We start from the raw sequence: 25,339 nt of genomic DNA on the forward strand, positions 1-25,339 counted from the left end.
TAAAATACAGAAAAAAATCATTTTTACTGTAGCACTGGAAACACTATAGCAATCCGACAAGTTACTGTGCAAACACGGCAACAAAAGACAAACGTTGCACTGTAGCGCGCACTGTAGCGGTCTGTAGCGACACTGTAGCAAATCACTATAGCGGGTACTGTAGCACTACGGAAATTTTGCTATAAATACCCCTCAAATCCAACACATTCCACACACCATTTCTACACCATTCTTACACCATTTCTTCAAGACTACTTCTCTCTCTAGTTTGAAGAAACTCTCCTCTCTCTCTCTACAAACTAGTTTTTAGATTTTTAGTTTAGAATCAAACAAAGGAGCTTGAAACTTCATATCCTTGTAAGTCTTCTTTACATTCTGTAATTCTTACATTCAATCAAATGGTTGGCTGAGCCACCTACATTCATATTCATTTACTTTGTTTTTATTTGTTTTGATTATACTAACCATACATGGCTGGTTATACCGTCTGATCTAACACTCTAACTTGTTTTTACATTTTATTTACATTCTGTTTATACATGGCTGGTTCAACCGCCTATACTAACTAGTGGCAGTCCGGCTGCGACCCACTTCATAACTTTTATGCTTTCCTCCTCTTAATTCTTTACTTGTTCCTGGTTTAAGGGGCTAACCCCTCGTCCAATTTTTCTTTCCAATAGGCCTTGTTGCCATTCGTCATATATATATATATATATATATATATATATATATATATATATATATACATATTAAAAAAAATGCTGGCAGCCCGACAGCATCATGAGAAAGTAAAAAAAAAAAAGGTAGGGTCAGATTCTAACTTTGATTGGAATCTTTTCCAGAATCTCATAAATAAATGTGGCTTTGGAATCTAGCAGTTGAAATGATTTGACCTTGTGTGGAACCCAAGTTTTTTGCCAAGTTTGTCTGCTACAAATTTTTTAAAAACTTTAGCTACAATAACCTCAAATTTTTTTTTAAAGTTTTTAAACTATACATTTCAAAATATTCAAAAATCTACACATTTCAAAAATTTTTTAAAAATTTCTACAATAAGCTACAGTAAAGTTTTAGACAAACTCCCAAAGAACTCACATTCCAAACAGGTTTCACCAAAACTTTATTCTCGTCTATATAAACAGGCGGTGAGCATTTTTAATGGAGTAAATAAAGTCATTTATGAGTATTTTTGTTAACAAAAAGTGCAAAAGTGTAGTTTATCTCCTATAGATTTTTTGTGAAATTTTTTGGATTGTACAATAACTTGTTTAATTCTGCCATGATAACTTGTTTTCTTTTACTTGGCTTGCTGCAAGTTTCTGATCACTTGACCAAGCCAGAGCCAGAAAAAGGCAGGCAAGCTAAATTACAATTTTTCTCATCAATTTCTCTACTACTTCTACCATGATCAAATAATGTAGAAAATAGGAATTGGCATATAAGCAAATTAGTTTCTAATATCTTTTCTCTTTAAAGTGTTCTGATTCATTCGACCAGGTTAGAGTCAGATAAAATACAAAAAACCAGGCATTCACCAAGCTATAGTTTCTTTTTTGTTTGATCATTTTTCTGTTTACTTTTACGATGATGGAATGATCGAGTAGGAAGTAGAAGGGTGCACATGACGGTGTAATCTATGCTTGTATCACATGGGATTTTTAAAATATTCATGAAAATATCTAAAAGTCACATATGGAAGTGTATAAAATATAAGAATAAAGGGATTGAATAACATAAATTTAGAAAAATTAACATGATTAAGGTCCTGTTTGATAATCCAATTCAATATTTAAATTTAATAGGTTCAGATTTTAATATGTTTAGATGTGTTTGATAGTGAAAAATAGAACGTTATTAGTTAAGTAGATTTGAATTATTTAGGCAAAATTTACTTAAAATAATGAGTAATAAGGTATTCACTTATTACCTAATACAGAGTACTCTCGAATGTTAAAATTTTAGTACTTAATAATTCGGTAATTTAGCATATTCAGATTTGAGTTTTTATCAAACTCTCGTTTTTATAATTTTTTAAAAGTCTAAAAAGTTGTTATCATTTTTGAATAAATAATAAAAACATCTTCAATTTTTATATTGTTTTTAGACCCAAAGATTAGATCCAATTTCGTTCCGGTCTTATTGAACCAAAACATTAGCTAAAAAGAAATCTTGTTTAAGAGTTGCAACAATGAGATCAACTTCTAAAACGTGCAATTACAATGAGCACATTTATTCAACAAAAGTTTTTTTAAATATCTTTTTAATTGTATCACATACACAGACTAAAAATTGAATAATTATATGTCAATAATCAATTTATCACTATTTAACACCAAATTAGATGAAGATTAAATTTATACCTGCAATCTAATAATATTTAAACCTGATCATTTGGTGTTTGATTAACTTTGACAATTACTCTTGAAAATTCTACAGAAACCAAACTAGAATGGTCTAGTGGATAGGGCCAGGGTTGGTTTTGTCTTTCGGCCCATTTTAATGAGTAAAACGAGCCAGCAAAATCCAGTGGGTCCTCTGTCCACATTACATCAACACGTGTCCCATGGCCCCACAAAGATTTTTTATTTAATAATAAAACAACCACATTATCCACTAGACGTGCGCAATGAGCACCCTGCGCACGTTAGCAACAACCCTACCTTACTATATATAGTGAGTCCCTTTCTTCTCCGCTGCTACACTCGCGCTGCCGCCCACTCCTGTTTTTCAATAATGGGAAAAAAATATTTTTTATTCCATTGCACAAATTAAAAAAAAAATTAAGATTAAGAATTTTCGTGTGTGAGTGCGTGAGAGAGAGAGAGAGAGAGTTGAGGATGGTTGTGGAGCGGTGGGTTGAAACGGCCGTCGGCGATGTGTTGAAGGACGGCGCTCGGATGCTACAGATTAAGTTGAAAAACCGGTTCAGAGTCGCCGTCGATCACCATCGGAGAATGGCGGGTTTCTACTCCACCGACGGCGATGGATACTTCTCGTCGACAATGCAGCGGTTGATTCAGCGATTCAGCGAGTTCCGTAGGGATTCTCTGCCTTCGTCCACTATGTTCTACCGCAAACGAGGTTAATCTCTTATAATAGAACTCTTTTCCTTTTTTTTAAGTATATGCTGTTTTGACGTTATAAATAATATCTACATCTTTTTGTGCATTTTCTGGTTAGTTTTTAATTTAATGCTATTGAGTTTTGTTATGGATGGTGGTGAGGTGGACTTTTTCTTACATTAGGAGTTCCGGGAGTTGATTAAGATCGAGCTGCTTATAATTTGTATTCATGATCGCTAATGAAGTTTGAGACTTGGCTGTCGTAAAATTGGTGATTGTTTTTTGAAGTCTGAATTTTATGGAATGTAAGTTGTTGAAGCGTGCATTTTTGACTCATTGAAATATGGATATTAATTGAGGATTTGGTTGAATTTTTTGCATGGCAGTGGCAGTATCCCTTTTGGAGAAATGTGTTGATAGCTTATAAGTGGACAAAAATAAGTTAGAAGGATGAGAAATCATACTCCATAGATACCCAGGAAGAAACGCGAAAGTTCATGTTGAAGTCTAGCTATTTACACTAATCTGGGATAAAGACTTGATCAGGGAGTAAACTAGCCCAAGACTTGAAATTTAACAGGATGGGAAAAGGCCAAATTGTTTCGGCTTAATGAACCGGAATCTTCGCACAAATTTAATATGGATGCTCACTAACTCCTAGTGTCATTAAATGATTTATTCTTCTCATCATTATCTGTAAATGCTCTGAACAGGACAACTTATTCAATTAGATCAAGATTGTAGGTAATGATTAAACTTTAAGTATTGAAATTCTGATCTTCAATTTTATTGAAGTTTTCCTGAATTTTTCTTTTCTCTACTTTCTTTGTAAGAACCTGTATGTGGAAAAAGTCCTAGGTTTTCCCTTAGTATTGGAAAACAAAGCTTAAACTTTCCAGTATGAATTAAACCTTGATGCATATTTCTTGTGCTTCCACTTTCGTCAAATAGGATTCGGAATTTATGGTTGACACTCTGGATTTGATTCGTGACTAGTCATTTATTGCAAAATAACAATATAAGAATGACATGGAGGAAGTATCTTGATGTAATTTCATGTTATGGAATTGAGAAATGATGAACTTGGAATCTTCAGTTCTAGTAAGCAATTAATTTTTCAGACCTATTGTTTCTCAATTTTTTTTAGGGGGTGAAAGGGGTAGCAGAAAGATCTAGTATGGCAGAGTCGACATTGTGATCCTAACTTGTTTCTCTAATTGCTTTGGAAAATAACCATACAGATTCTACAATAATTGGGATTGAAGTTCTGTTCATTTATCTGAAAGAGATGTCAATTCGTGTTTTTTTTTCTTTAAACAATGTCCTTTTCATCCCAAAGAGGAAATGATATAAAAAAAAACTTGGTTAACTTTATTGATTTCAACTCATATGTGTGTGAAACGGCAAGCCAATAGTTGTATGAGTTGCTTGATTTCAAAGATCTTTGATGAAAGCAACTTGTAAAATGAACTACATTTCACTTGAGTCTTGCTAAATAGTAAAATGAAAAACAGACAAGTAGCATTCTCACTATACCTGCAAAGGATATTATGCTTTATATTTCTGGGAGCTGATGCTCATTTCTGGGTGAAGATGACAATACCCTGAGATTTAAAAGGAACTACTTCTGAAAATTTTCCTTTTTTTTTTTTTGAGATTTTATTTGCATTTTTACTGTCATTGGATCAAATATTGGTGGATCATATTAAAAGTCAGTACTGAAATAATTTTATCATTGAGCTGTATACCTCTGGCCTTCTGCAAAGCAAATTTATTTTATCATCTCCAGACCTAGTTGATTAAACAAACTGAGACAAAAATATTGGAGATAGACTTAATTGTTCCAGGAATTCAACTCTGTCTTCAAAGGGAATTGTTTCCTTCTGTCTGTCTATTTTTTATCTTAAGGGTTAAATTGTAGATAGAGTCGTTCTGCGCTGTATGGAATCATCTTCTTTTAGAGCTGATTTTCCACATAAGATGATTTGCTTATGTACAGAGAAGAGTTTTTGCTTCTCAATTCTACTACTCTTCCCTCTATCCTCATCTTTTTGTACATGTACTCCGTGTCTCCTTAAGAAACTATTTCTAAGAAGAGGGGATGTGGTAGAGTACGTAGGGATGGGAAGCAGGCATGAATCGTAGCTGGCAGTTTATCAACTAACTCCACTAGCTAATGTGATCTGAAAGTTATTTAGAGACTTTGAGAAATTTTTCTAGTTGTATTAGTTGGATTTATAATATGTGAACTTTATAATTGCAGTTAGTAAAGACATTGATCTCGAAGCAGATTCAGTCCTGACCCGAGCGCTTCAGGCTGTGGCTGTTCCTGTTTTTGGAAATGTTTGTCATGTTTTCATGCATGGCCTGAATCGAGTGCAGGCATGAAAATTTTTTCTGGTGATACAATTTAATATTCTCTCTCTCTGTGTTTTTGGCATGTTACAAACAATTAAATGACTTGCATCACAGATATATGGTGCAGAAAAACTTCACCAGGCTGTCTTAGGTAGACCAGAAAATAAGCCCTTAGTTACAGTAAGTACACCAATTCATTGTTGTATTTTAGTAATATCAATTGGTTTACATTTTCCCTTGCCCATAAAAATAATCATCTGATTGCGCTAAGCTGTTTAAATCATATGTAGGTTAGCAACCATGTTGCTGCCGTAGATGACCCCTTTGTTCTTGCTGCCTTACTTCCCCGAAATGTTCTGTTAGATGCTCATAACTTGAGGTGGACACTTTGTGCAACTGATCGATGCTTTCGTAACCCTTTGACATCTGCATTCTTTAAATATGTGAAAGTGCTTCCAGTTTCTCGTGGTGATGGTATTTATCAGAAGGTACTTCATTGTTTGAACTTGCAACTTTTTTAAAGATATTATGTATACATGGGATCATATTTTCATCTCCACTTTTCAGACTTCATTTCTTTAAGGTGTAAAACTATGTGCTTAGTGAGCTTGTGCTAAGGAAGCAGATATTTTGTTTAATTATCCAAACTCTGTGTAGCTGTCAAGTTTTCAGATGCTTTAATTTGGGCTCAATTGAGGGTGCTCTCGTTTTTAAACTGTGGCTGATATTAAAGCTGGTGCAGCTTCTCCTAAGGACCTTTAATTCTTTGTAATTTTTATTTGCCTGTTCTGGTCTCAAGATGCTAATTTTGTCAACTAATCTGTAATAAAAATAGGTTAATTTAAAATTATTTCGGCATTCTTTTAATGCCTCGCTTTCAATTCGAACTTGTGAAAATAGTTTTCTCTTCCCCCTGTATTCGACCATTTGTCACTTCATAGGTCAAGCAATTGAACATGGTGAACATTTGTCAGTGGTGTAGCTTGTAGCGTACATGCAACTGTTTTTTCTTCACAGCTTAATAGCTTGAATGTCATCTATCTCTGCAAATTTCTCTACAATCTGATCATTTCAAAGTTGGCTTAATTTCTTCTTCATAACTTGATTCAGGGAATGGATGTTGCTATATCCAAATTGAATCGTGGTGAGTGGGTTCACATATTCCCCGAAGGCAGCCGTTCTCGAGATGGAGGGAAAACCATAGGTCCTATTAAGAGAGGTGTCGGCAGGTGAGAAATCTCTTAAGCAATCTTGTTCGTGAATGAAATTCATCCCCTTTTAAAAGGTTAAAGAATTGTGGTTTATTCCTATATGCTTTTTGGTACATGGTTTGCTGATTCAAGCCTAGTGACTTTCCCCCCGCCCCCAAACACCCCCCCCCCAACACAAAAAAAACCATTGTTTTCCTGTTGGAGGGTGGCCTCGGGGGGACTGGGCTAAGTTACTGAGGGAAATTGGCAAAACAATTGTCCTTTTATTTAGATGTTGCTTCTTGATTATGGGATGAGATTGACTGAGCAAGGTGGACAAGATTGTATTGCAACATGATGTCTGTCTTTTCTTTAATGTCTCAATTATTGTGACATTGTGAGGATTTGAAATTGTGCAAATTATCTAAATGACTTTTGATATGATAGTGATAACTTCTTACAGTACCATATTTGTCCCCGTTTCTGCAAACGAGATGAGCTGTGAAACTATTCACATAAGCTTTTATAGCTTGAATAAGCTGTCAAAAAAAGTCTTTATTCTGCAATTGGTTCTACTTGCTTTTGCAGTAAGAACTAAAAGCTGTTACCAGGCTAGAAAATGCATCAGGTGATATGTCTTGTATATATTTTTCAATCTGGCCTGTAAGTAGATATGTGTTATGATCTGTTTAGAACTAAGTACTGCAGCTCAGAGTGAACCAAGAGCTCAATAACTTGAGAGGAACGCAATCTAGTTTAGACACCATGACAAAGTATTTTGAGTAGGTTCTTTTTTATATGCATCTGTTATGGTTATTATGCTTGATGGAGGGGATGGGTGTCTAGTTATCTGATATGGTAGTTTATAGTTGACGTTGCATTTGTTTTGCTTAATGTTGCACCCTGGATTTTTCATGCTTTGTGCCAAATTTATCCTATTGACTGGATCATGTCTGCACTTTGACAATAACTGTAACAGGTTGATCTTAGATGCTGACAATGTACCAATAGTTCTCCCATTTGTGCACACTGGCATGCAAGATATAATGCCAATAGGAGCCAAGCTTCCCAGGATTGGTAAGACGGTAAGTACTTTTTGTTTCACCAAGTGGTGCTATTTATTTTGGAAAGTTGTGATAGTTTCAAAGCATCATCTTGAGCTTTCTGTTTTCGGATAGTCAATTTTGGAACACTCATCCGATAAGCTATCTTTCTGTGATCTGGCCTGATCGATCATCAACTACAGGTTACTGTACTTATCGGTGACCCCATTCAATTTGATGATATACTCAATTTGGAAGAAAACCAGAATATGTCCAGAGGGAAGCTGTATGATGCCGTGATTGCTAGAATACGCGATCGACTGCAGAGGTTAAAAGCTCAAGTTGAAAGATTAGTGATTGAACAATCACTTCAACTTCAGAATTACCCTACAAAGGTCACTGAACAATCAGCTGGAATTTTGCGCCAGGTTGATTGGGGTTCGCTTGGCAAGGAAACTTATACACGACTTGAAGACCATCTATCCCCGAGGAAAAATTTAACAACTGAAAAAGTAGAAGTAGACCAAACCCAGTTACAAGAAAGAAGCTTACAGAGTCGGAATTCTAAAATGTGTTTGTTCTGGGAAGGTGGAATTGGCTCTAGGAATCATGGTTACATGGAATCCGCCGAGTTAATGGGTTTTGCAGCTAGAGTTTTATTAATGAATAATACTCCTCGGGTTAATGACGGCTTTGTTGATAGTCAAGGAGTTAATCCATTGAAGGCTTTGAATGACTTTAGGAAATCAATGTATGAAAGCTTCTATAGTCCTGCTAACCCCAGTTTTTGCTGACAACTGTGTAATTTAAGGTTAAAATAGATTTTTTTTAAAAAACAATTTTCTGTTTTCTTGTCTTGTCTAGCCAATTGGAGTCATTAGCACCTGGAGTAGATTGATTTCTGGGAAACAACTAATAAACCTTTATTAAAGTTATGGTCTGTCTAACGAGTGCTTTTTTGGCATTCGTTAAAATATATTTTAGGTGTTAAATTTTTAAAAATATAAGATTAATTTAAAAAAAAAAGTATACAAATGTAAAAAGAATAATTAGAAAAAATGTATAAATGTAAAAGAAAATAATAATTGTTAATATGTGTATATATATATATATAAGTGATAGGTTAAATGGAATTTAGAAAAAGATCCTTAAAGCTGTATCTGAAATTTGAACTTTTACCCTGTGAGTTGCACATGACTAAAAGGCACAAAGCAGGGGTCTCATTTGCATCTTCTGTATGATCATCGGGAATCAAACCATTTGGATATGAAGTAATCTGCCAAAATTTTTTTGATTGTATCATGATGCACTTCTTAATTGTTGTTTTATATTTTAATCACTTTTTAAAAATCTCACATACATTATTTATTGTTCCGAAAATCATTTTCAAATAACTCTTGTGCAAACATGCAGTATTTGTCATTTCTAATTCTCATAGTGGACGCAAAGTGGATTTCAAATGGTCTCCACACCAACCATTTGAGTCCAAAGAAGTATGATTAGTTAAAGCTGAAATGGTGCTTGAGAATTAGCCAAAATAATAATAATAATAATTCAATTTCTGCCGGCCCTATTGGCATATCGGAGCATTGTATTCCCCCCCCCCTTTTCTTTGCTACGTGAAATATCTAAACTTGATCAGTTATTAATCGAGTTGATTTGGAATAATAATAAGTCAAAAAACGCAATGATATTAATCTGAAAATTATCTTATCAATATATTTCCTCTTTGTAAGATTTGAAATTTCCAATGTATTATCGTCAGGGTGATTAACAAGATTATATTTAATTGTTAATATTTGCTACAATTCAATTTTTTTTTAAAAACTAAATGAGTTTCGATACATGATATGTAACTTATATTTAAACCGGAAATAAAGTGCAGGGTAAAAAGAATGAATTCAGAAAATTAAAATTACTGTGATACTTACCTATTTACAGCAAAAGTGGAGATAAAAAAAATATCACATTTCCATTTAAAATAAAATGAGAAACAAAACGGAAACCGTAACCCCACGGCACGGCAGGTCTAGTTACAGTACAGATCATCACAAAATATTAGAATCTGGTAATAAATTCGGGATCTGCACACACAGTGGAAGGTGTGACTGTGTGTGAAAATTTACTACCCGAAAAAAAAGAAAGAAACAAAAATGTCAGACGACGATGAAGAAACGAGTACAGAGCCGGAAGAGCTGAGTCACAAGCAAAAACTAGAAATTGCAAAATGGTTCCTCATCAATTCTCCCCCTGGCGAAATCCAATACGTAGCCAAAGGTATGTTTATTTATTTTGGGTACAATAATCTAATCGCCTAACAACTTTGTGGTTTTTTTTTTTTTTTGGGGAATTTTTGTTGACAATTATCATGTTTGGGGGGGCCGCCGGCTGCAGATGTTAAAGCGGTTTTGAAAGATGAAAATGTATATGAAGCAGCGGCAGCGGAGGCATTTCCTCTGTACAACAAATCTCACATGATTTGCCTACAACTTCCTGACCGAAGTGGCGATGTAATTTTCGCTTCCTTCCTTTTTCCAATGCCGTTTTCTATTTTGTTTTGAATTTTTTTTCCGGCCAGTATTGTGTTGGATTTTTAGGCTGAATCATTTTTTGGACTACTGAAATAAATGCTTCTATAATTTATGCACAGTTATTGGCATGCGAGTTTAATAATTCTCTTTCTATTGAAGTCCTGCAAGTTTAAGAATTTTACCATTAAATGCATACTTCTTAATTTGCCATTGCATTTGTCAGTTTTCTTAATTTAACTTGAACTTCTCCAAGAAACTGACAATCCCCATTTAATTAATGCTTACTGGGCAGCTGGTGGATAAACCCCACTTATAAACATAAGGTTATAGCCTTCTTTAGGAAGAGATAGTCAGTGCATCCTGTGTACCCTGTCTTGATGGAGCAGCAACCCGATTATGAGTAAAGAGATAGGTTTTATATATCCACTGCCTCATAATTTTTAGCCGAGTTTTAGGAGCTTTATCGGTCAGTATACTTGGAGGAGGAGGAGCTTAATTGGTTAGCTAAACACTGGACTTCCAGTTCTCACGTTGATCAGTTCAAAAGGCTGGTTTTTGCTGCTATGGTACGTGAATTGTGCAGAGCTAGGGATGGAGGTGTTTTTTAGTGTAGGCATGTTTCTGCTGGTAGTGTATTTCTGCTATCGTGGAGAGCGTGGTTTATGTTGTGCTTGCCTGGGGGAACTTTCCTACAACTAGAGAGACATTTGCATGGGCAGTTGATCTTGTTAGAAGTTTTTGTTTATTTAGGTTCCTTAATTTTTGAAATTTATGGTGTTAGGTTCATGTGATTAGTTTACTCCTGTATATAAAAATCAAATTTTTTTTCCTTTAGGAAGGATTTATTGTTCCTAAAATTTGGAATTGCTTGTAGTGTTGTACATGAAGTATTGAGTGTTTTAATTTTGCTTTGATGTTATATGTACAGGTGATGGTGACATCGTTTAGTGAGATTACTGAAGATGAATATCTTGATCCTAGGACTGCCCAAGTGGCTGTGGTTAACCATGTTAAGCAAGTAATTTGCTCTTTATCATCCAGTTCATTATGGATTTGAATTATTCTCTGCTCTTCCTTTGGATTAATTTATGGTTTGTTTTCTTTTCGTGATGAAACGCATAATGATCAAGAAGCGCCACTAGAGGATGAAAGAGTTGGTCTAGTAGGAAACACTTGTGCTTTTTACCAGTCAAATTTGCTATTTTAATACACGTAGTATAAAGTTTTTTTCCATTTATCAGCCCAACTGATATTGACTTTTTGAAAAAAAAAATTTGGCTATATGTGCCCGTGATTTTGCCCCATCAAGCTGAAAAAGCAAGCAATAAAGTTAAGATGCTGACGAGGTGGAAGCAAGGGTACCTGTTTGGTTTGTCTTGAACTAATGGGAAGGTCCAATAGAATATGCTTTCTGAGGCCTTTTATATTGTTTAGAGATGCAATGTAGCCTTAATGTCAATAAGGGAAATTCTATTACAGGTATTCACTCGTCCCCCCTCAGCTACAAGACTGAGTAAATTGCTCTTCATTTCCTCATTCCAGGGATCATTAAGTGGGATTGCATTAGGTTTTGTAGGTTTGCTAAGTGAACTCTGTCGATTGAAAAACTTAGTGTGTTAGAGCCCTAATTTTGCTAATTTGGTAAGGTGTCTGTTTATTTTGTACTGCCTTGAGTCTTGGAGTCTGTAAATGAGATACCTGAATACGTCTTGACAATGAACTTAGGCTTTTCTACTGCTGTTTCCTTTCAGCAGGTGTACCTTAGTTTTTCACTTTTTTGAGAAATAAGCTTATTGGCTTGTGTATTCTTAGATATGACAAAGTGCACTGCTTATTCAGGCTTGCACAGAAGTTAGACCGGCAAGTGATGAAGAACTGCCATCTGCATATGTAGAGGAATATCGGTATGTTTTTGGATCTCTTTTTGGTAAAAAAACTTCATGCTAATTTTTTTCTAAGAACATGTTACATTGGTTTAGGTGCTTGTAAGTGCTTCTATATAGGACAGTTTACCACCTCAAATGTTCTTGAAGTTTATTTAGGAGGGTTGAACTTATTATTTGGCTATCATCTGCAGGATTGAAGTAGTTGGTTCGTTTTTTTTAAAACATCCTAGAGGCTTGGAAAAACTTTTGAGTTACATATGTTTAATAGAAACACAAATGAGGGTTCTCTGTAATGATTAAGCAGGCATATAAGTACGAGGACTAATTGCTTAAAGTTTGTTTGTGTTTACCTGAGTGAGTAATAGCATATGGAGGATGTGAGGGACATATAGCATTCTCAAACATTGATTTATTTGGAGGTTAACATTTCATTATATGTTGAGCAACAGTGAAAGCTGCATTATAGTTACCTTGCAGCATAAATGTTCTTCTATTGGTCTATTCTCCAAAGACCCTAATTCTTGAGCATCTGTGTTAATTGTGGTGCATTTTGTCAGTGTACACACTGTTTTGGTTATATGACTGCAATGAGCTAATTATTTTCAGCTCAGTCACAGAATTTTGATATTACTTCATGAAGTGCTGTTCTTTTGCTAAGTTACTGCTTTCCACGATTTCTAGCATGTTCCTTTTGATGGTGTTACTTTTCAGGTGCGCGGTGGATGCAGAAATTAGCAAGTATGTTGGCGAAGCTTATCCGAAAGGTGTATGCTCAGTCTACTCTACCAAAGGAAAGCATGTGGAAGAACCTGGATCTAATTTTGAGCTTGTTGTGGTGATTTTAGCTTCTAGACATAGTCCTCAAAATTTCTGGTATGCCAATGCCCATGTGCTGTGATTTCTCGGAATTAAGTAAGGAACTTTGAAATGGTTTAGGAAACTACCAATTAGAAGCTAATGCTTGTCTTTTGCTAGACAAAAACCAAAAATAGCTGTGTCATTCCAAATTTGAACTTGAGACTCCATCAAGGCATTTTAGTTTACTTTCCTATGTATTTTATGTGTTGCATAGTCTCGTCATTGTGGGGTATCCCAAACCTTTAATTTGCTATTTCTTATGAAATCTTGCAAGTGAGGCTACACTTTTGTGGTATTACTTCAAGAAAAAAATTTAATTACGCTTTCCTATGCCATGGAATGATGGACGTTTGGAAAGAAATTAATTACTGGTGAATTGCAATCTTTTCTGCATGGTTTATCATGAGTTGCTCCAAAGTTACAAAGAAAAGTATCACTACTTTTATTTGCATTTGAGCTTGGCCAAAGGAAGGTTCTGCAAAATTGTTTCAATGTCCTATATAGGCTTGAACATCTGCTATCATATGTGCATAATTATTGTGGTAAAGGATATCTATAATTTCTGAAATTATTGTGGTAAAAGATATCAAAATTGTTTCAATGGAGTTGATTCTCTCTCCCTCTCGTCCCCCACCTCCCCACCCACAAAAAAAAAAAAAACCTTGAACTGTCTGTGCATGGAATTCCAAGATAAAACAGTGGGAGGGGAATGCATAAATACAGAAAGTCTTGATCATCTTCAAGCCTCACTTTTCTGTTAAGAACTTGATGTCTGTGCCGGTTTTTCCATGTAATATGCACCTTGAGTGCTACAAGCATCCTATATGGTCGAATGCATTTGGAAAGAATTTATAACTTGATATTGGTGTCTGATTTCAGTCTGAAAGTGGAGAGTTTCGTTACCCTACTTTCAGTCTAAAAATGGACGATTGTACAATAAATAGTGTGAAAGACAAGGCCATGGTTGCCAGCACTCCTTATTGATGACAACATTGTGAAAATTTAAGAACTTATAAAATGAAATCTTGATGCTGAGACCTAGGAGTTGTTGCATTCACCAGATATGGTTAGCTATAATTAAGAGGAGTAAGATACAGCATTCTTCTATTTATGTTTTGCTGCTTAAATAGTTGTCTCGTTGTGTAATGGTGCAGCAATGGAAGTTGGCGGTCAATATGGAATGTTGTGTTTGAGGATGAGCTACAAATTGTGGAACTGAGAGGCAGAATGGAGGTGTGATTTGTTATTTTGTATTATGAGTGTCCAGTAAGATTTCTTTTGTTGAAGTTTTCTCCTTGTTTTACCTTGTACTGTTTACTATCCAAGATTATGTATACTCATGCCGAGAAAGATGTGTGTAATGTGGTAACATTTTATGTTTTCCTGTTAAGGTAGGGGCCCACTATTTTGAAGAGGGAAATGTCCAATTAGATGCAAAACATGAATGCAAGGATTCAACTGCATTTCAGGTCAAGAGTATGCTAATGTTTGTCCTGAAATTTCTTTATTATATCTAGTATAATTGTTGCATGTTTTAAATCTTCTTCTCTGTACATTTTGTTCTGGAATGGAATTATGTTTCTTTCTTTAGTTCACAAATCATGAACACTTCTATAGCTTATTCGGTGTTGCAGAATGGTACCTGAGATATAGATTCATAAGCAAAGTTTGGATGTCTAACATGATCACGTGTCTTGGATAGCTTTCTGTGACACTTAAAAGAATATGGGATAATAACTTTAGCAACCTTCTAAACTTTCTGGTAAAGTAAAATTCATTCGAGTGGTTTAGACTCAACATTTTTGGTGAATCGAAATCTTTTTAGGGGTTCAGAATTCCGGACTCTCTCTCTCTCTCTCTCAAATGAATTATGCGCTAATATGGGTTGTAAAAGATCTGATTCCAACAGTTATCTTCAATCATTATACTGGATATAGCTGCCTATTTCTTTTACGTATGACAAATGCTTTTTTTTTTTTTTAACGAGTTGCAATAACACTTCTGGAAGAAGAACTTTGGAGTCTGATAGGGCACTATAACAAGATATTATATACGTGTTGTGGAGGATTCTGAAGGTTAAGAGCAACTGTTGGTGTGATATTTTTATGTGTTTATTTATCTATTTAATCATGTACTTAGTTTTCGTAGGGGAGCGTTGAGCCCGTGGGTTTGGCTTATGGGGCTTTGAAAGTTCTGAATGATCAAAAAAACAGATTATTTGAATCTCTATCTGACATGTATGTTACATATCTTCAGTCGCCTGATGATTGTGCTGCTTCTGTGGTGAATATAATTCGCCATCATGAGACGGAGTACCTCAATTCTCTTCAGGTTCAGTACTCCTCCAAATCTTAATTTCTGATTTTTTTCCGAAGTGTTTGTACTTAGTAGTTTATGACTGACATTTGTTTATTGACAGACATCTTATTTGAATCTGCCTGATACAACTTTCAAGGTAAATCTAGGCTCTCATTTGGTCTGGGATCATCTTCATGAAATGAAGTTTCTGGTGGATCTGGTTTCTCTTTGTGCCTATTATGTGAATTTTATTCTATGCTCAGTAGTGTAGTGACATTTTGATAACTTGCTCTGCTGGTATTTGTTGTAAGCCTTAAGAGGACCTGTGTCTGTCAATTGTTCCGCCTGTCAGTTCTTGCACCACTATGTTTCTAACCATTTATATGTGATGCTTTTGAGATGGAGTGTTGGTCTAATTCTACCAGCAAGTGTAGGGGTTATATATGCTAGTAATATGTTTCACCCTCAATTCTCATGCTGATTTAGAGATGTTCACAAGGTTTCTTCTGCTTTCCTTTGCCTGCTGCAGGACCTTCGAAGAAAGCTTCCAGTTACTCGGACACTATTCCCGTGGCACAACACTATGCAGTTCAGCTTGACCAGAGATATATCAAAAGAACTTGGCATTGGAAAATAGGATATGGTATAATCAGCATCTATTTTTGAGATTTCATCCAGCAGTGTTTTTGCTCTGCGTATGTAGATCCAAAAATTTTCGTCCGAGACTGCATACAACATTCTTTATTCCGTTTTTACAACCTTCTAAAAATTTGAGATTATTGTGAGGATTTAAGGAAAGGGTGCGGGGGCAGAAATGCTGAAGAGCTAAATACAGTTATAGTTCCTTGAGCTGCAATGGAAAAATGCTGGAACCAGTCTGTTCTTCTTCCTGCAAAATCATCTTTGTCACATGGTGCTCGTAAATTTTTCTGCTTGTGTCTGATCGTACCTAATTCCAAATGATGATGGGCATCTTGTTGCCTCGAGTTTGTTTATGTTTTTTCTTCTGTGATGTGATGGAAGTGAAAATGGAACCATCTCTCATTTCTAGTTCTTTTTTTCTCTTGCCTGTTTGGGGGCACGGATGTGGTGAGAAAAGAGAGGGCTAAGAAAGAAAGTGAAATCTTTCTGGCATTTGGGAATTTTACCAGGAAAGAAATTGAAAGAAAAGGAGGGAGGGATTCCACACTCCTTTCACACTACAAAAATCGTCAGGCCAAAATTGGGTGGAAAGCGTGAGTTAAGTAAATGTTTTAATATATCAATTTTGCCCTTTCGAAGATTATAATATAATTGGAAAGTTTGGATTGTAAGTTATTTGCCCAAATATTTTTGCTTACATCACCATTACAATTTCCAATACACCTTCTTATCTTTTCAATTACCTTTTTATCTCACATACATCACATCACAAAAAGTGCTACAGTAAAAATATCTCAAATAACTTACAATCCAAACACATGTTTTTCTATGTTATGTGAATTTCAAGTTTCAAGGGTGCTTATGTAAAATTAAATCTTTTCCTTTCAATGCCCTTTACTCCCAAATAAAGAAAAATCTTTTCATTGTCTCTCTCCAAAAACTCCCAAGCAACATGAAGAGATAAAATAACCTCTTCTTGTATTTTATTTTCTTTTCTAACTTAGGCTTTCTCTTCTCTTTTTTTCTTTCCGGAACTCCCAAACTAGCTATAACGTGCTTATTCTTTTTTTTCCTTTTTACTAGTTAATTTGTTATATTTAACTTATGTCCCATTATTATAGTCATAAGTAAAATTCATCGTTGAATGAAGACTGAAGTGTTATTGAACCTTGAATTAAACATTGTAAAATATTTAAATTTAAACTATCAATTTTAATGAGAGATACAAGTCAAGAAAATGGTACCCAAAAGGGATTATAGAATTTTTTATCTTTTAATGGAATCATCTCCTTTCTCTATTGTTCTCTTACGAGGAGCGTGATAAAAAAAAAAGAAAAAAGGAAAGTGCGACATGGTATTTTGTGAGAAAAATCACACCTGTAATTGAGAAATTCGTCGGAAAGCCGAAAAAGATGCATTGCTATTTGCTACAAGATTCCATTGCCGGGATTCGGGCGGGGATTGGCTAAAAAGTGAAGATTCAAAAGAATGTTTGGGCGGGGATTGGCTAAAAAGTGAAGATTCAAAGAATGTTAAAAACATTCCGTTACCGGGAATCGAACCCGGGTCTCCTGGGTGAAAGCCAGACATCCTAACCGCTGGACGATAACGGCTTTTTTTGTTGAGTGCTGCGAGAAATAATCAATTTATCTATAATCACTCGTTATTATCCATGGGTTCAATGGCATTTTTACTGGCAAAATACCAAATCCAGGTTGGGATGTCTCAATTCTCAAATGTGAATTGGGAAACAGAATAGATAAGATAATAGGAAACAAACCGCCTCTAATTATATGTTTCACCAAAAAAAAAGGCTTGACTTACTTGTTTTACCAATTCTAATATACATAGTTAATTGTTCTTGAAAGTAAAATAAAATTATAGGTAAAAATTTGCCTTTTCTCTTATTAATGTCTTTCATTATTTTGTAAAATTATTTTAGAAAGTGGATAAACTCACATTGTACCCAATAACTATGTAAAACTTAAAATAATTGCTCCAAAAAAAAAAACTTAAAACAATTATGTAGACAAAATCAAGCTTGAAGAATATGGTTAAATCCCCATTGTTAAAGAAAAAATATCTCTTTCAATACTAATTTTCTTATTCCTTTTGAAAAATACACTATTAAATTTTGAGTGGAAGAACATTTTGTAGATCAAATCAACTTTTAATTTAACCATTTTCATAATAAACCCTTACGCTGAACACGGGCGAGTCCACTCAAGAATTTTATTGGAAGTTTAACAGCAAGACGGAAACTTGGAGGCAAAGTTGTGAAAAATGAAAACTACGGGGGTTAGATTTGCAAATAAAATAATATTCTACATTTCTACTGCCGACTACCAAATCACAAAACCCTTCTCCAGCCTCGTTTAAAAGTTTTAAAGTTCACTCCGGCCACCAACGAGCTCTGTCCGATCCCTTCTTCTCGTGGGGATCAATTCAAGTAATTCTTCTCTCCTTTTCTTCTATCTCTTTCGTCTTTGATTTCTTTTATTTGTTCAAGATTCCAACATGATTTTCCAAAACTTCTTTTGTTTTTCGTATGCTTAGTATACCAGAGGCTTTGACTCAATGTGCTAGTGTAGTTTAAATTTACGAGCTACCCAGAAACTGTATATTCGTGTTTGTTCAAGTAGTGGAACTTAATTCGGCTTTGATTTTGTTGATTCTTAATTGGGTTTCTTTTTTTATTTCCTCTTTGCAGGTAAATTGTTGTTGTTGTTGTAGGGTTTTTGGCATTGGAAGCAATGGTAAGTTCGGGCATTAGCTTTTAAAATTAGGGTTAAACGACTGCCCCTGGTGTTTCATTGTTCTTTTAGCTGATTTGGGTTTTTCTTTTTGTGACTGTTTTTCGTTGTTTCAGCTGCCACTTTCTCTGCTTAAGACTGCTCAAGGGCATCCCATGGTAACAATTTCATACACGTTATTCTTCTTTCTTTTTTTATTTTCCTTAATTGTTATGCAAGTTTATTTGTAGTGTTGTTGTTTTACGGGGCATTTCGCTATAATAAGTTTGTGTGGAGAGTTCAACTATGGGTGTGTTTGTGGCGTGCTTTTCAGATGTTTCTTGGTAGATTCGTGTTTTTAGAAGAAGTGCTGCAGTCATTCTTAGATTTGTTGTTTTTGTCGAGTGCTTTTTTGATTTTTCTTGATAGGTGAGTATTCTAGGGATTAGGGTTGTGAGTTGCTTAGTGTGCTTAGACTTGTTTTTATGCATTATCAGTGTGAGTTCATTTTGAAAAGTTCAAACATCTCAGAGATCCAAGCATAGGCTTGTTTTCTGTGTGCTTTTTTTAGAGTTTATCGATGAATGTTTTTGGAATTAAGGTTGTAATTTCTTGATTATAGTAATAATGATTGTTTTTATACATAAAACAGTATGAGCTACACTCATGCAGTAAGTACAACAGGAGAAATAAGTCAAAAGCAGTTGTCTCAGAGTGGGAAAGCATAATTAAGAGCTCAATGACACCTAGAAGGTTCTAGTTTGTTTCTGTGTTCTCTGACACATTTTCAGAGGAGCAGCCAGGAAAATTGCTGTAATTTTTTTTGGCTTGAAAATATATTTGGATGATCTGAAGAGCTGATCAATGGCACCTTGTTATTGTTTACGCTGTTTATCTCAAGATGAATGTTGAGATGGTACATGCTCTTGTTTAGTGGATTTGCTTGCTCATGTAAAATTTGTTTTCTTATTACAGTTGGTGGAGCTAAAAAATGGGGAAACATATAATGGACACCTTGTCAATTGTGACACTTGGATGAATATCCATCTTCGTGAAGTCATCTGCACATCAAAGGTGAATTTTTGCTACCATGACTTGTTTATCATCTCTCTGATTGTTATGCATTGGTGTTTCATGTATTACGGGTGTAGCTTAATGAAAAGTAAATGCAGGATGGAGACAGATTTTGGAGAATGCCAGAATGTTATATTCGTGGTAATACAATCAAGTATCTACGAGTTCCAGATGAGGTATGTTCACTTCATAGTCATAATATGCAGATTTGTTGTTTGCTTCAGTTCTCTTCCTTCTCTGTTTTGACATCTATATGCTTCTGCTTCTTCCTGGTTTGTGTTTGGCATCTGCTAACACTAATAAAAGCCAGGATTTTCTTTTAAGCGTATGTGCTATCTGTATTTTGCCACGCTTAGTTAAAACTTGATACCTAAATGTCATCCATCATAGATGAGGCCCTGGCATCACTTCTTTTCTTTATGTTAATGGTCCAATTGGGAAGACATCCACCTTGTTCTAGCTTGGTTTTGGCTGCAATGGTTTATCATTGAGCACATTGATTTTGGCAGACGTAAAATGCTCCTCCAAATGGAATGTTTTACATTCGTTGAATGGCTTTTGATTTTGCACACTGATTTTGGAGGACCACTTGCTAACTTGTTTTATTGGAATGTTTTACCTACTCAGATACAACTGTTTTGTATATAGGTTTATCCATTAAATTAGCTTTAGAGTGAAGCTTTCTGCTGTTTGGTAAGCCCTTAAAATATTGTCATGAGAGTATTCTAGGAACTAGAATTTTTCTTCTTCCTGCAACGAAATTCAAAAGGTATAGTTATACTTTTAGGCGTCAGATGTACACACACACACTCTCTCTCTCTCTCTCTCTCTCCCTCCCTCTCTGGAGTGATGCAGCTTAGCCAAATCAGACATTGATGTGCTCCTTAAAGTGTTTCTTTTGAAGTCTTTAGCAATGGTAATATCTGGAGGCATTTTATTGTTATGCTTCCATGCAGTTGTTTAAACTTTAATTGGGGCACATAAAGTGGAAGTGCATCTATGTGATGACAAAAGTACAGAGATGGGTTCCTTGCTGACCAGAGCCTCTTCTTTATGATCTTTTTCCTTGTCTCTCTCCAATCAACCCTGCCTTTATTTCTTGAACTATTTGTTATAAGATCCTAGGTAGTTGTTTAGCTCAACCATGAGTGAAGATCACATCCTTAAAAACATGATTTATACAACCCCTTGAAGGAACTTTATCACACTGTCAATTTCATCTACAGTTGATAGGGGCAGTAAAGGGTTGAAGAATGTGGCTAATCTGTTTTTCCTTTTTGTAGATTTTTATATGAACCTTGGTATGCTTTGAATCCTTTGATGACTCTTCAAAGATTGGTGATATGTCGACTGTGTTTTCTTTTAAAACTGGATCTTGTTTGGAACTAGGGAATTATAAAAACTAGGAAGTCAAGGTAATACATCATTGGTCTAGTCCCTTTGTATCCTGCAGTTGGCTCATATTTGGTTTGGATCATTAGAATGATGCTTATTTCTTGCATATCCAGTTACTCTATTCCAAGATAGCATCATTCTTTCCTCTATGCTGTGTGGAATTGTTGTCACTTGACATGTTTGGTAAAGACTTTTATGTTTCATTAAACCTTCTACCCCTAATTTAAGTTGGCTGGTCCTTATTCTAATTGTGCTTACATCATTTTCTTCTAACCAGTTCAAAAATGTTTATTGTAACAGAGTAGATTTTTGAAGATGTAGAAATTAGGTTTTGTCACTGTTCACTTCTCAGATTTTATGATGTCACTATTGTTGTAGATGGTCAACTTTGATCTTTTGACTGCAGGATTGAGACCTCTGTTTCCATAGGACAGAGCATTTTAAATGGTTATTTGCTATCTTTGTAATTGGACTGAAAACCTTTGTTTAGGAGTATGCCTGCAAAACAACTGACTGATTATCAATTTGCATAACCTGTTGGGTGGGACTTTATGGCTATACATTACATTGTTGGGTTCCATTGAAAATACATGTCAATTTTTCTTTGCCTTGCACGATATATTGGATTGATGAATTTTGATTTTCTCAGGATACTGATTATTTGTGTATCTTTTGCCTTTATCGTGTCATTCAATTATGTCAATGTGCTTAACTCTTTTAAATTGCTGAATAATTGTGCCTTTTTCAAATATTTTTTTTCCAGGTGATTGATAAGGTTCAAGAAGAAACAAAAACCCGTTCAGGTATTAATTATAGTATTGATTTACTTCTGTATATGATTGAGCCCAAAGAAGGATGTCTTCTGTGGATGCCTTCTCTAAATCATCTGAAATTCACAATAAAATTTGTTTTCTACTTCATTCATTGGATGGCGCACAAGTAATTGTAGGTTCCTCGTGGTATAGAAACTTGTATGTATGGGTTCTTTGATGTAGACAGAAATTTCCCTTTGTTACTTCTGCATCAGTCTTGTATTCTGAGTAAGTAATACATTTCAAAGCGGCAATCAACCAGGAGGAAGTAGCAAATCAGATAAGTACGAACAATCTTGTTGCAATAATTACAGCCTGTCCAAAGACATTTTGCCTTGTATATTACGATGTGTTTGAGAATGAAAGAGTACATTATAGATGTTGGATTGTTCCAAAAGCACAGTAATGCTTGTATAGAAATCATTTTATTGAGGGCAAAAATATCAAGGATAGAAGGAAAGAAAGTAATGGAAAATAGCATTTGAGCGAATGATATATTGTTGTTACCAAGCTATTGTTAAATCTCCAACTTCATTAATGTAATTGAACAGACTAAAGAACAAGAGATTTACTATATGTTTCATTACTTTTTGGAGATGCATTCCAGTATTTCTGATGAATTGAACAGATTAAAGTACAAGAGATGTACTGTATGTTTCATTACTTTTTGGATTCCAATATTTCTGATCAATGTAAAAAAAAAAAGAAGTTAAATAGCTTTTTCTCTGTGTACTGAATGTGGAATTCAGCACATTAAATTAGTTTATGGTCAAAAATGGTTTCTAATCCTGACCACTTTTACATACTTTTCAGATAGAAAGCCACCAGGCGTTGGGCGTGGAAGAGGAAGAGGTAGAGATGACAGTGCTGCTGGGAGACAGGGAAAACCAATTGGGCGTGGCATGGATGATGGAGCTGCCAAAGGTGCAGGCAGGGGCAAGGGAGGACCATCTGGCAGGTCTGGTGGTGGTAAAGGTATGAATTTGCAGTCTAAGTTGTTGGTTATTAAGAAGCAAGCATCAGAGAGCTGTGTCTTAAGAACTTTCAACATAGCATTTCTCATTTTAAGACTTCTGAATGATCCCAGATAAGACTTTTCCTTCACTCCTTACAGTCACAAACAACCTTTGCAAGTTTACACTTGCTTTTTCTCTGCCTCTGTTATGACTTGAATGATGAGGGAACAAAGAGTTGTCTTCTAAATACCTTAAAATTGTTCTCTCATTTTTGTTTGTAGGTCTGTCTAACAGGTGCCCATTGGGTACTCGTTCAGATATATTTCAGGTGTCATATTTTTGAAAATGTAAGATTAATTAGGAAAAGTAAATAAATATAAGGAAGGGTAGGTAAGATTAAATAGGAAAAGTATATAGATGCAAGGGAAGGTAATAATTGTTAGTATGTGTATGTATATGATTAGGTTAGGTGAATTTTAGGTGTGTTGACGAGTGTTCATTAGGCACCCGTTAGAAAAAAAATCCTTTGTTTGTTTATTGAAAGATTTTCCTGGTTGAATGTTGGTGGCAGGTGGTGGGCGTGGACGTGGCTTGTAATTCTTTAGCTAGCTGCAGAATCAACTTCCTTGGAGCAGAGTTGCCGATTTTATATGGCATTTTATAGTCTTTGTTAAGGTACAGGATTGAAGAAAAATGACTGCTTTCTTGTAAAAGGACCGAGGTGTAAGGAAACTGTTTCCGTCCAATCAACAAGCAAGCAATGTATTTTATAGTTCCATACATTATTTTGTTGGTACTTCTTTTGGCTGAACGAAATGTAAGTATTATGGAATCGTTATCTTTTCTTTCTATCTTTAGGAATTTTCAGTTTTTGATTGACTTCTAATCCTTATTAGAAATTACATCGGCAGAACTTCTTGACTGCAATTCTATCAATTACTCAGGTATCACATGGTTAGACTATGCAACAGTGCAAGCCTGCAACTTTCCTCTTGCTGGATTCTGCAGAATCTGGTGAGGTTTTTGCTTTGTGAGTATTCACCCGTTTGGTTTGGCTTTGAATCCTCTGTCCCCAAAGTAGTCTCTGTCCCCGCTGTCCCTTATTTGTACAGTTGTCACATATTTCTAGTCTTTTGTTAATCCAATCTCAAATAAAATTACAAGTTTACTCAAAATCAATTAAAACAGATAACTTAAAACTTTTTTTTATTTTATTTTTAACAAAAAGGAGTCTTGTTAGGGTTTAAGAAAAAGATTATTTGGAGTAAAAAATAAAGAAGAGTTTTAGTTGATTTCTATGTTTATGATCAACAAGACTCTTTTTTGTTAAAAAGAAAATAAAATAAAGTGTTGAGTTATCTATTTTAATTGATTTTGAGTAAACTTGTAATTTTATTTGAGTTTGGGTTAATAAAAGGCTAAAGACACGTGGTAGCTGTACAAATAAGGGATAGAGGGGGCAGAGGCTACTTTGGAGACAGAGGATTCGAAGCGGTTTGGTTTGGTTTGGACTCGGGAATGGCAATGGCACTGAGTATAAAAAGATCCTCGATGGTAATAGGTTCTGGCGAATCCTTTTCACTTGTTTGGTAGCAGGCTGAAATGGGAATCGATTGGATATTTTTTTGAATTACAACAAATAATTTCTTCTTCTTTTTTTTTTCCTTGTTTCCTAAAATGGCAGATCCTAGCTGCAAAACCGCCCCAATATCCAGCCCTACGAACCAATTGTCCCCAAAACATCAAAGTTTCATCTCAAACTCTTCAAATCCATTTTGCATGAAAAAGCAAAAATTCAATTGAATTTGAACAAAGTACTCTGCTTTGGATTTGTATAAAGCTAGAAGCCCACCACCAAGTGCTAGTCAAAGAATCAATTCATCATAAGCACCCAAGTCAGCCCAAAAAAAAAATCAGAAAAACCTCAACTATCCTATATGGATACAGTCATCAACCACCAAAAAGGGAAAAAAATTTTTAAGGGTTTTGGAGGAGGGCCGATGGGATAGCAAAGAGTGTAGGCCTTGATGTAGAATAAGGGAGAGATGGGTGGCAAGGATGGAGATGGAGCTGGGAAGCGTGGGTGGAGAGACAGTCGTGCAAACAAGTTGAAGGATTTCTTTTTCTATTTTTGTTGTGATTTGGTGGTAATCAAGCAAAGTGCCCAATTTACTCTAAAATGATGATTGAAGAGACTTTTTGGACTTCCATTGTCATTGAAGAGTACCAAATAATATCAAACACAATCATTAATGGTCATATTCATTCTCTATTTCCTAAACCCTCTAACCAAACCGGCGGTATTCTAGTATATATTGGGGGATCTCGAAAAACCCTCCTCGACTCTAGGATGTCAAGGAGTTTCTCCTCCAACTCTTTCTCTTTTTTGCAATTCGAAAAGTCAAATCTCTCCATAGTCTGGATGTGACGTTATAAAATTGACGAGATAAAAATCACTCGACGTGATTTTTTGCAGGCCTATTTGACATCCGTCGCCCTATA

General features: G+C 35.2%; 3 protein-coding genes and 2 non-coding genes across 6 annotated transcripts; 4 read left to right on the top strand and 1 right to left on the bottom strand.

Annotated features, from left to right (window-relative positions):
- Positions 1–2,682: 2,682 nt before the first annotated feature.
- LOC113732879 (uncharacterized) lies at positions 2,683–8,492 on the top strand. The gene is made up of 7 exons (XM_027258897.2): positions 2,683–3,081; positions 5,326–5,444; positions 5,535–5,600; positions 5,711–5,908; positions 6,531–6,649; positions 7,590–7,695; positions 7,857–8,492. The coding sequence occupies exons 1-7, from the start codon at positions 2,838–2,840 to the stop codon at positions 8,445–8,447; spliced, it is 1,443 nt and encodes a 480-aa protein (XP_027114698.1). The 5' UTR covers positions 2,683–2,837; the 3' UTR covers positions 8,448–8,492.
- A 1,180-nt stretch (positions 8,493–9,672) lies between these two features.
- Positions 9,673–16,221, top strand: LOC113732880 (F-actin-capping protein subunit alpha). Of its 2 annotated transcripts, none has more exons than XR_003458896.2 (10): positions 9,673–9,930; positions 10,048–10,163; positions 11,113–11,202; positions 12,024–12,088; positions 12,782–12,943; positions 14,083–14,161; positions 14,320–14,414; positions 15,185–15,259; positions 15,348–15,383; positions 15,756–15,860. XR_003458896.2 is itself a non-coding variant. In XM_027258898.2 (10 exons), exons 1-10 carry the CDS (start codon positions 9,807–9,809, stop codon positions 15,861–15,863), a joined length of 933 nt encoding a protein of 310 aa, XP_027114699.1. In that variant the 5' UTR covers positions 9,674–9,806; the 3' UTR covers positions 15,864–16,221. The 2 variants fall into 2 exon arrangements, 1 of the variants encoding a protein (XP_027114699.1); XM_027258898.2 differs by having other exon boundaries at positions 9,674–9,930; positions 14,320–14,397; positions 15,756–16,221.
- A 1,188-nt stretch (positions 16,222–17,409) lies between these two features.
- On the bottom strand, positions 17,410–17,481 carry TRNAE-UUC (transfer RNA glutamic acid (anticodon UUC)). The gene has a single exon. It is a non-coding gene; the product is annotated as a tRNA-Glu (tRNA).
- Positions 17,482–18,203: 722 nt separating this feature from the next.
- On the top strand, positions 18,204–23,686 carry LOC113732881 (sm-like protein LSM4). Its single transcript, XM_027258900.2, has 8 exons — positions 18,204–18,317; positions 18,579–18,624; positions 18,738–18,779; positions 19,576–19,674; positions 19,773–19,850; positions 21,833–21,872; positions 22,695–22,856; positions 23,409–23,686. Exons 2-8 carry the CDS (start codon positions 18,622–18,624, stop codon positions 23,432–23,434), a joined length of 450 nt encoding a protein of 149 aa, XP_027114701.1. The 5' UTR covers positions 18,204–18,317; positions 18,579–18,621; the 3' UTR covers positions 23,435–23,686.
- LOC113733556 (small nucleolar RNA snoR127) lies at positions 20,516–20,602 on the top strand. The gene has a single exon (XR_003459065.1). It is a non-coding gene; the product is annotated as a small nucleolar RNA snoR127 (small nucleolar RNA).
- Positions 23,687–25,339: the final 1,653 nt, after the last annotated feature.

This window comes from Coffea arabica, chromosome 2e (assembly GCF_036785885.1).
Source record: "Coffea arabica cultivar ET-39 chromosome 2e, Coffea Arabica ET-39 HiFi, whole genome shotgun sequence".
Classification (NCBI taxonomy): domain Eukaryota; kingdom Viridiplantae; phylum Streptophyta; class Magnoliopsida; order Gentianales; family Rubiaceae; genus Coffea; species Coffea arabica.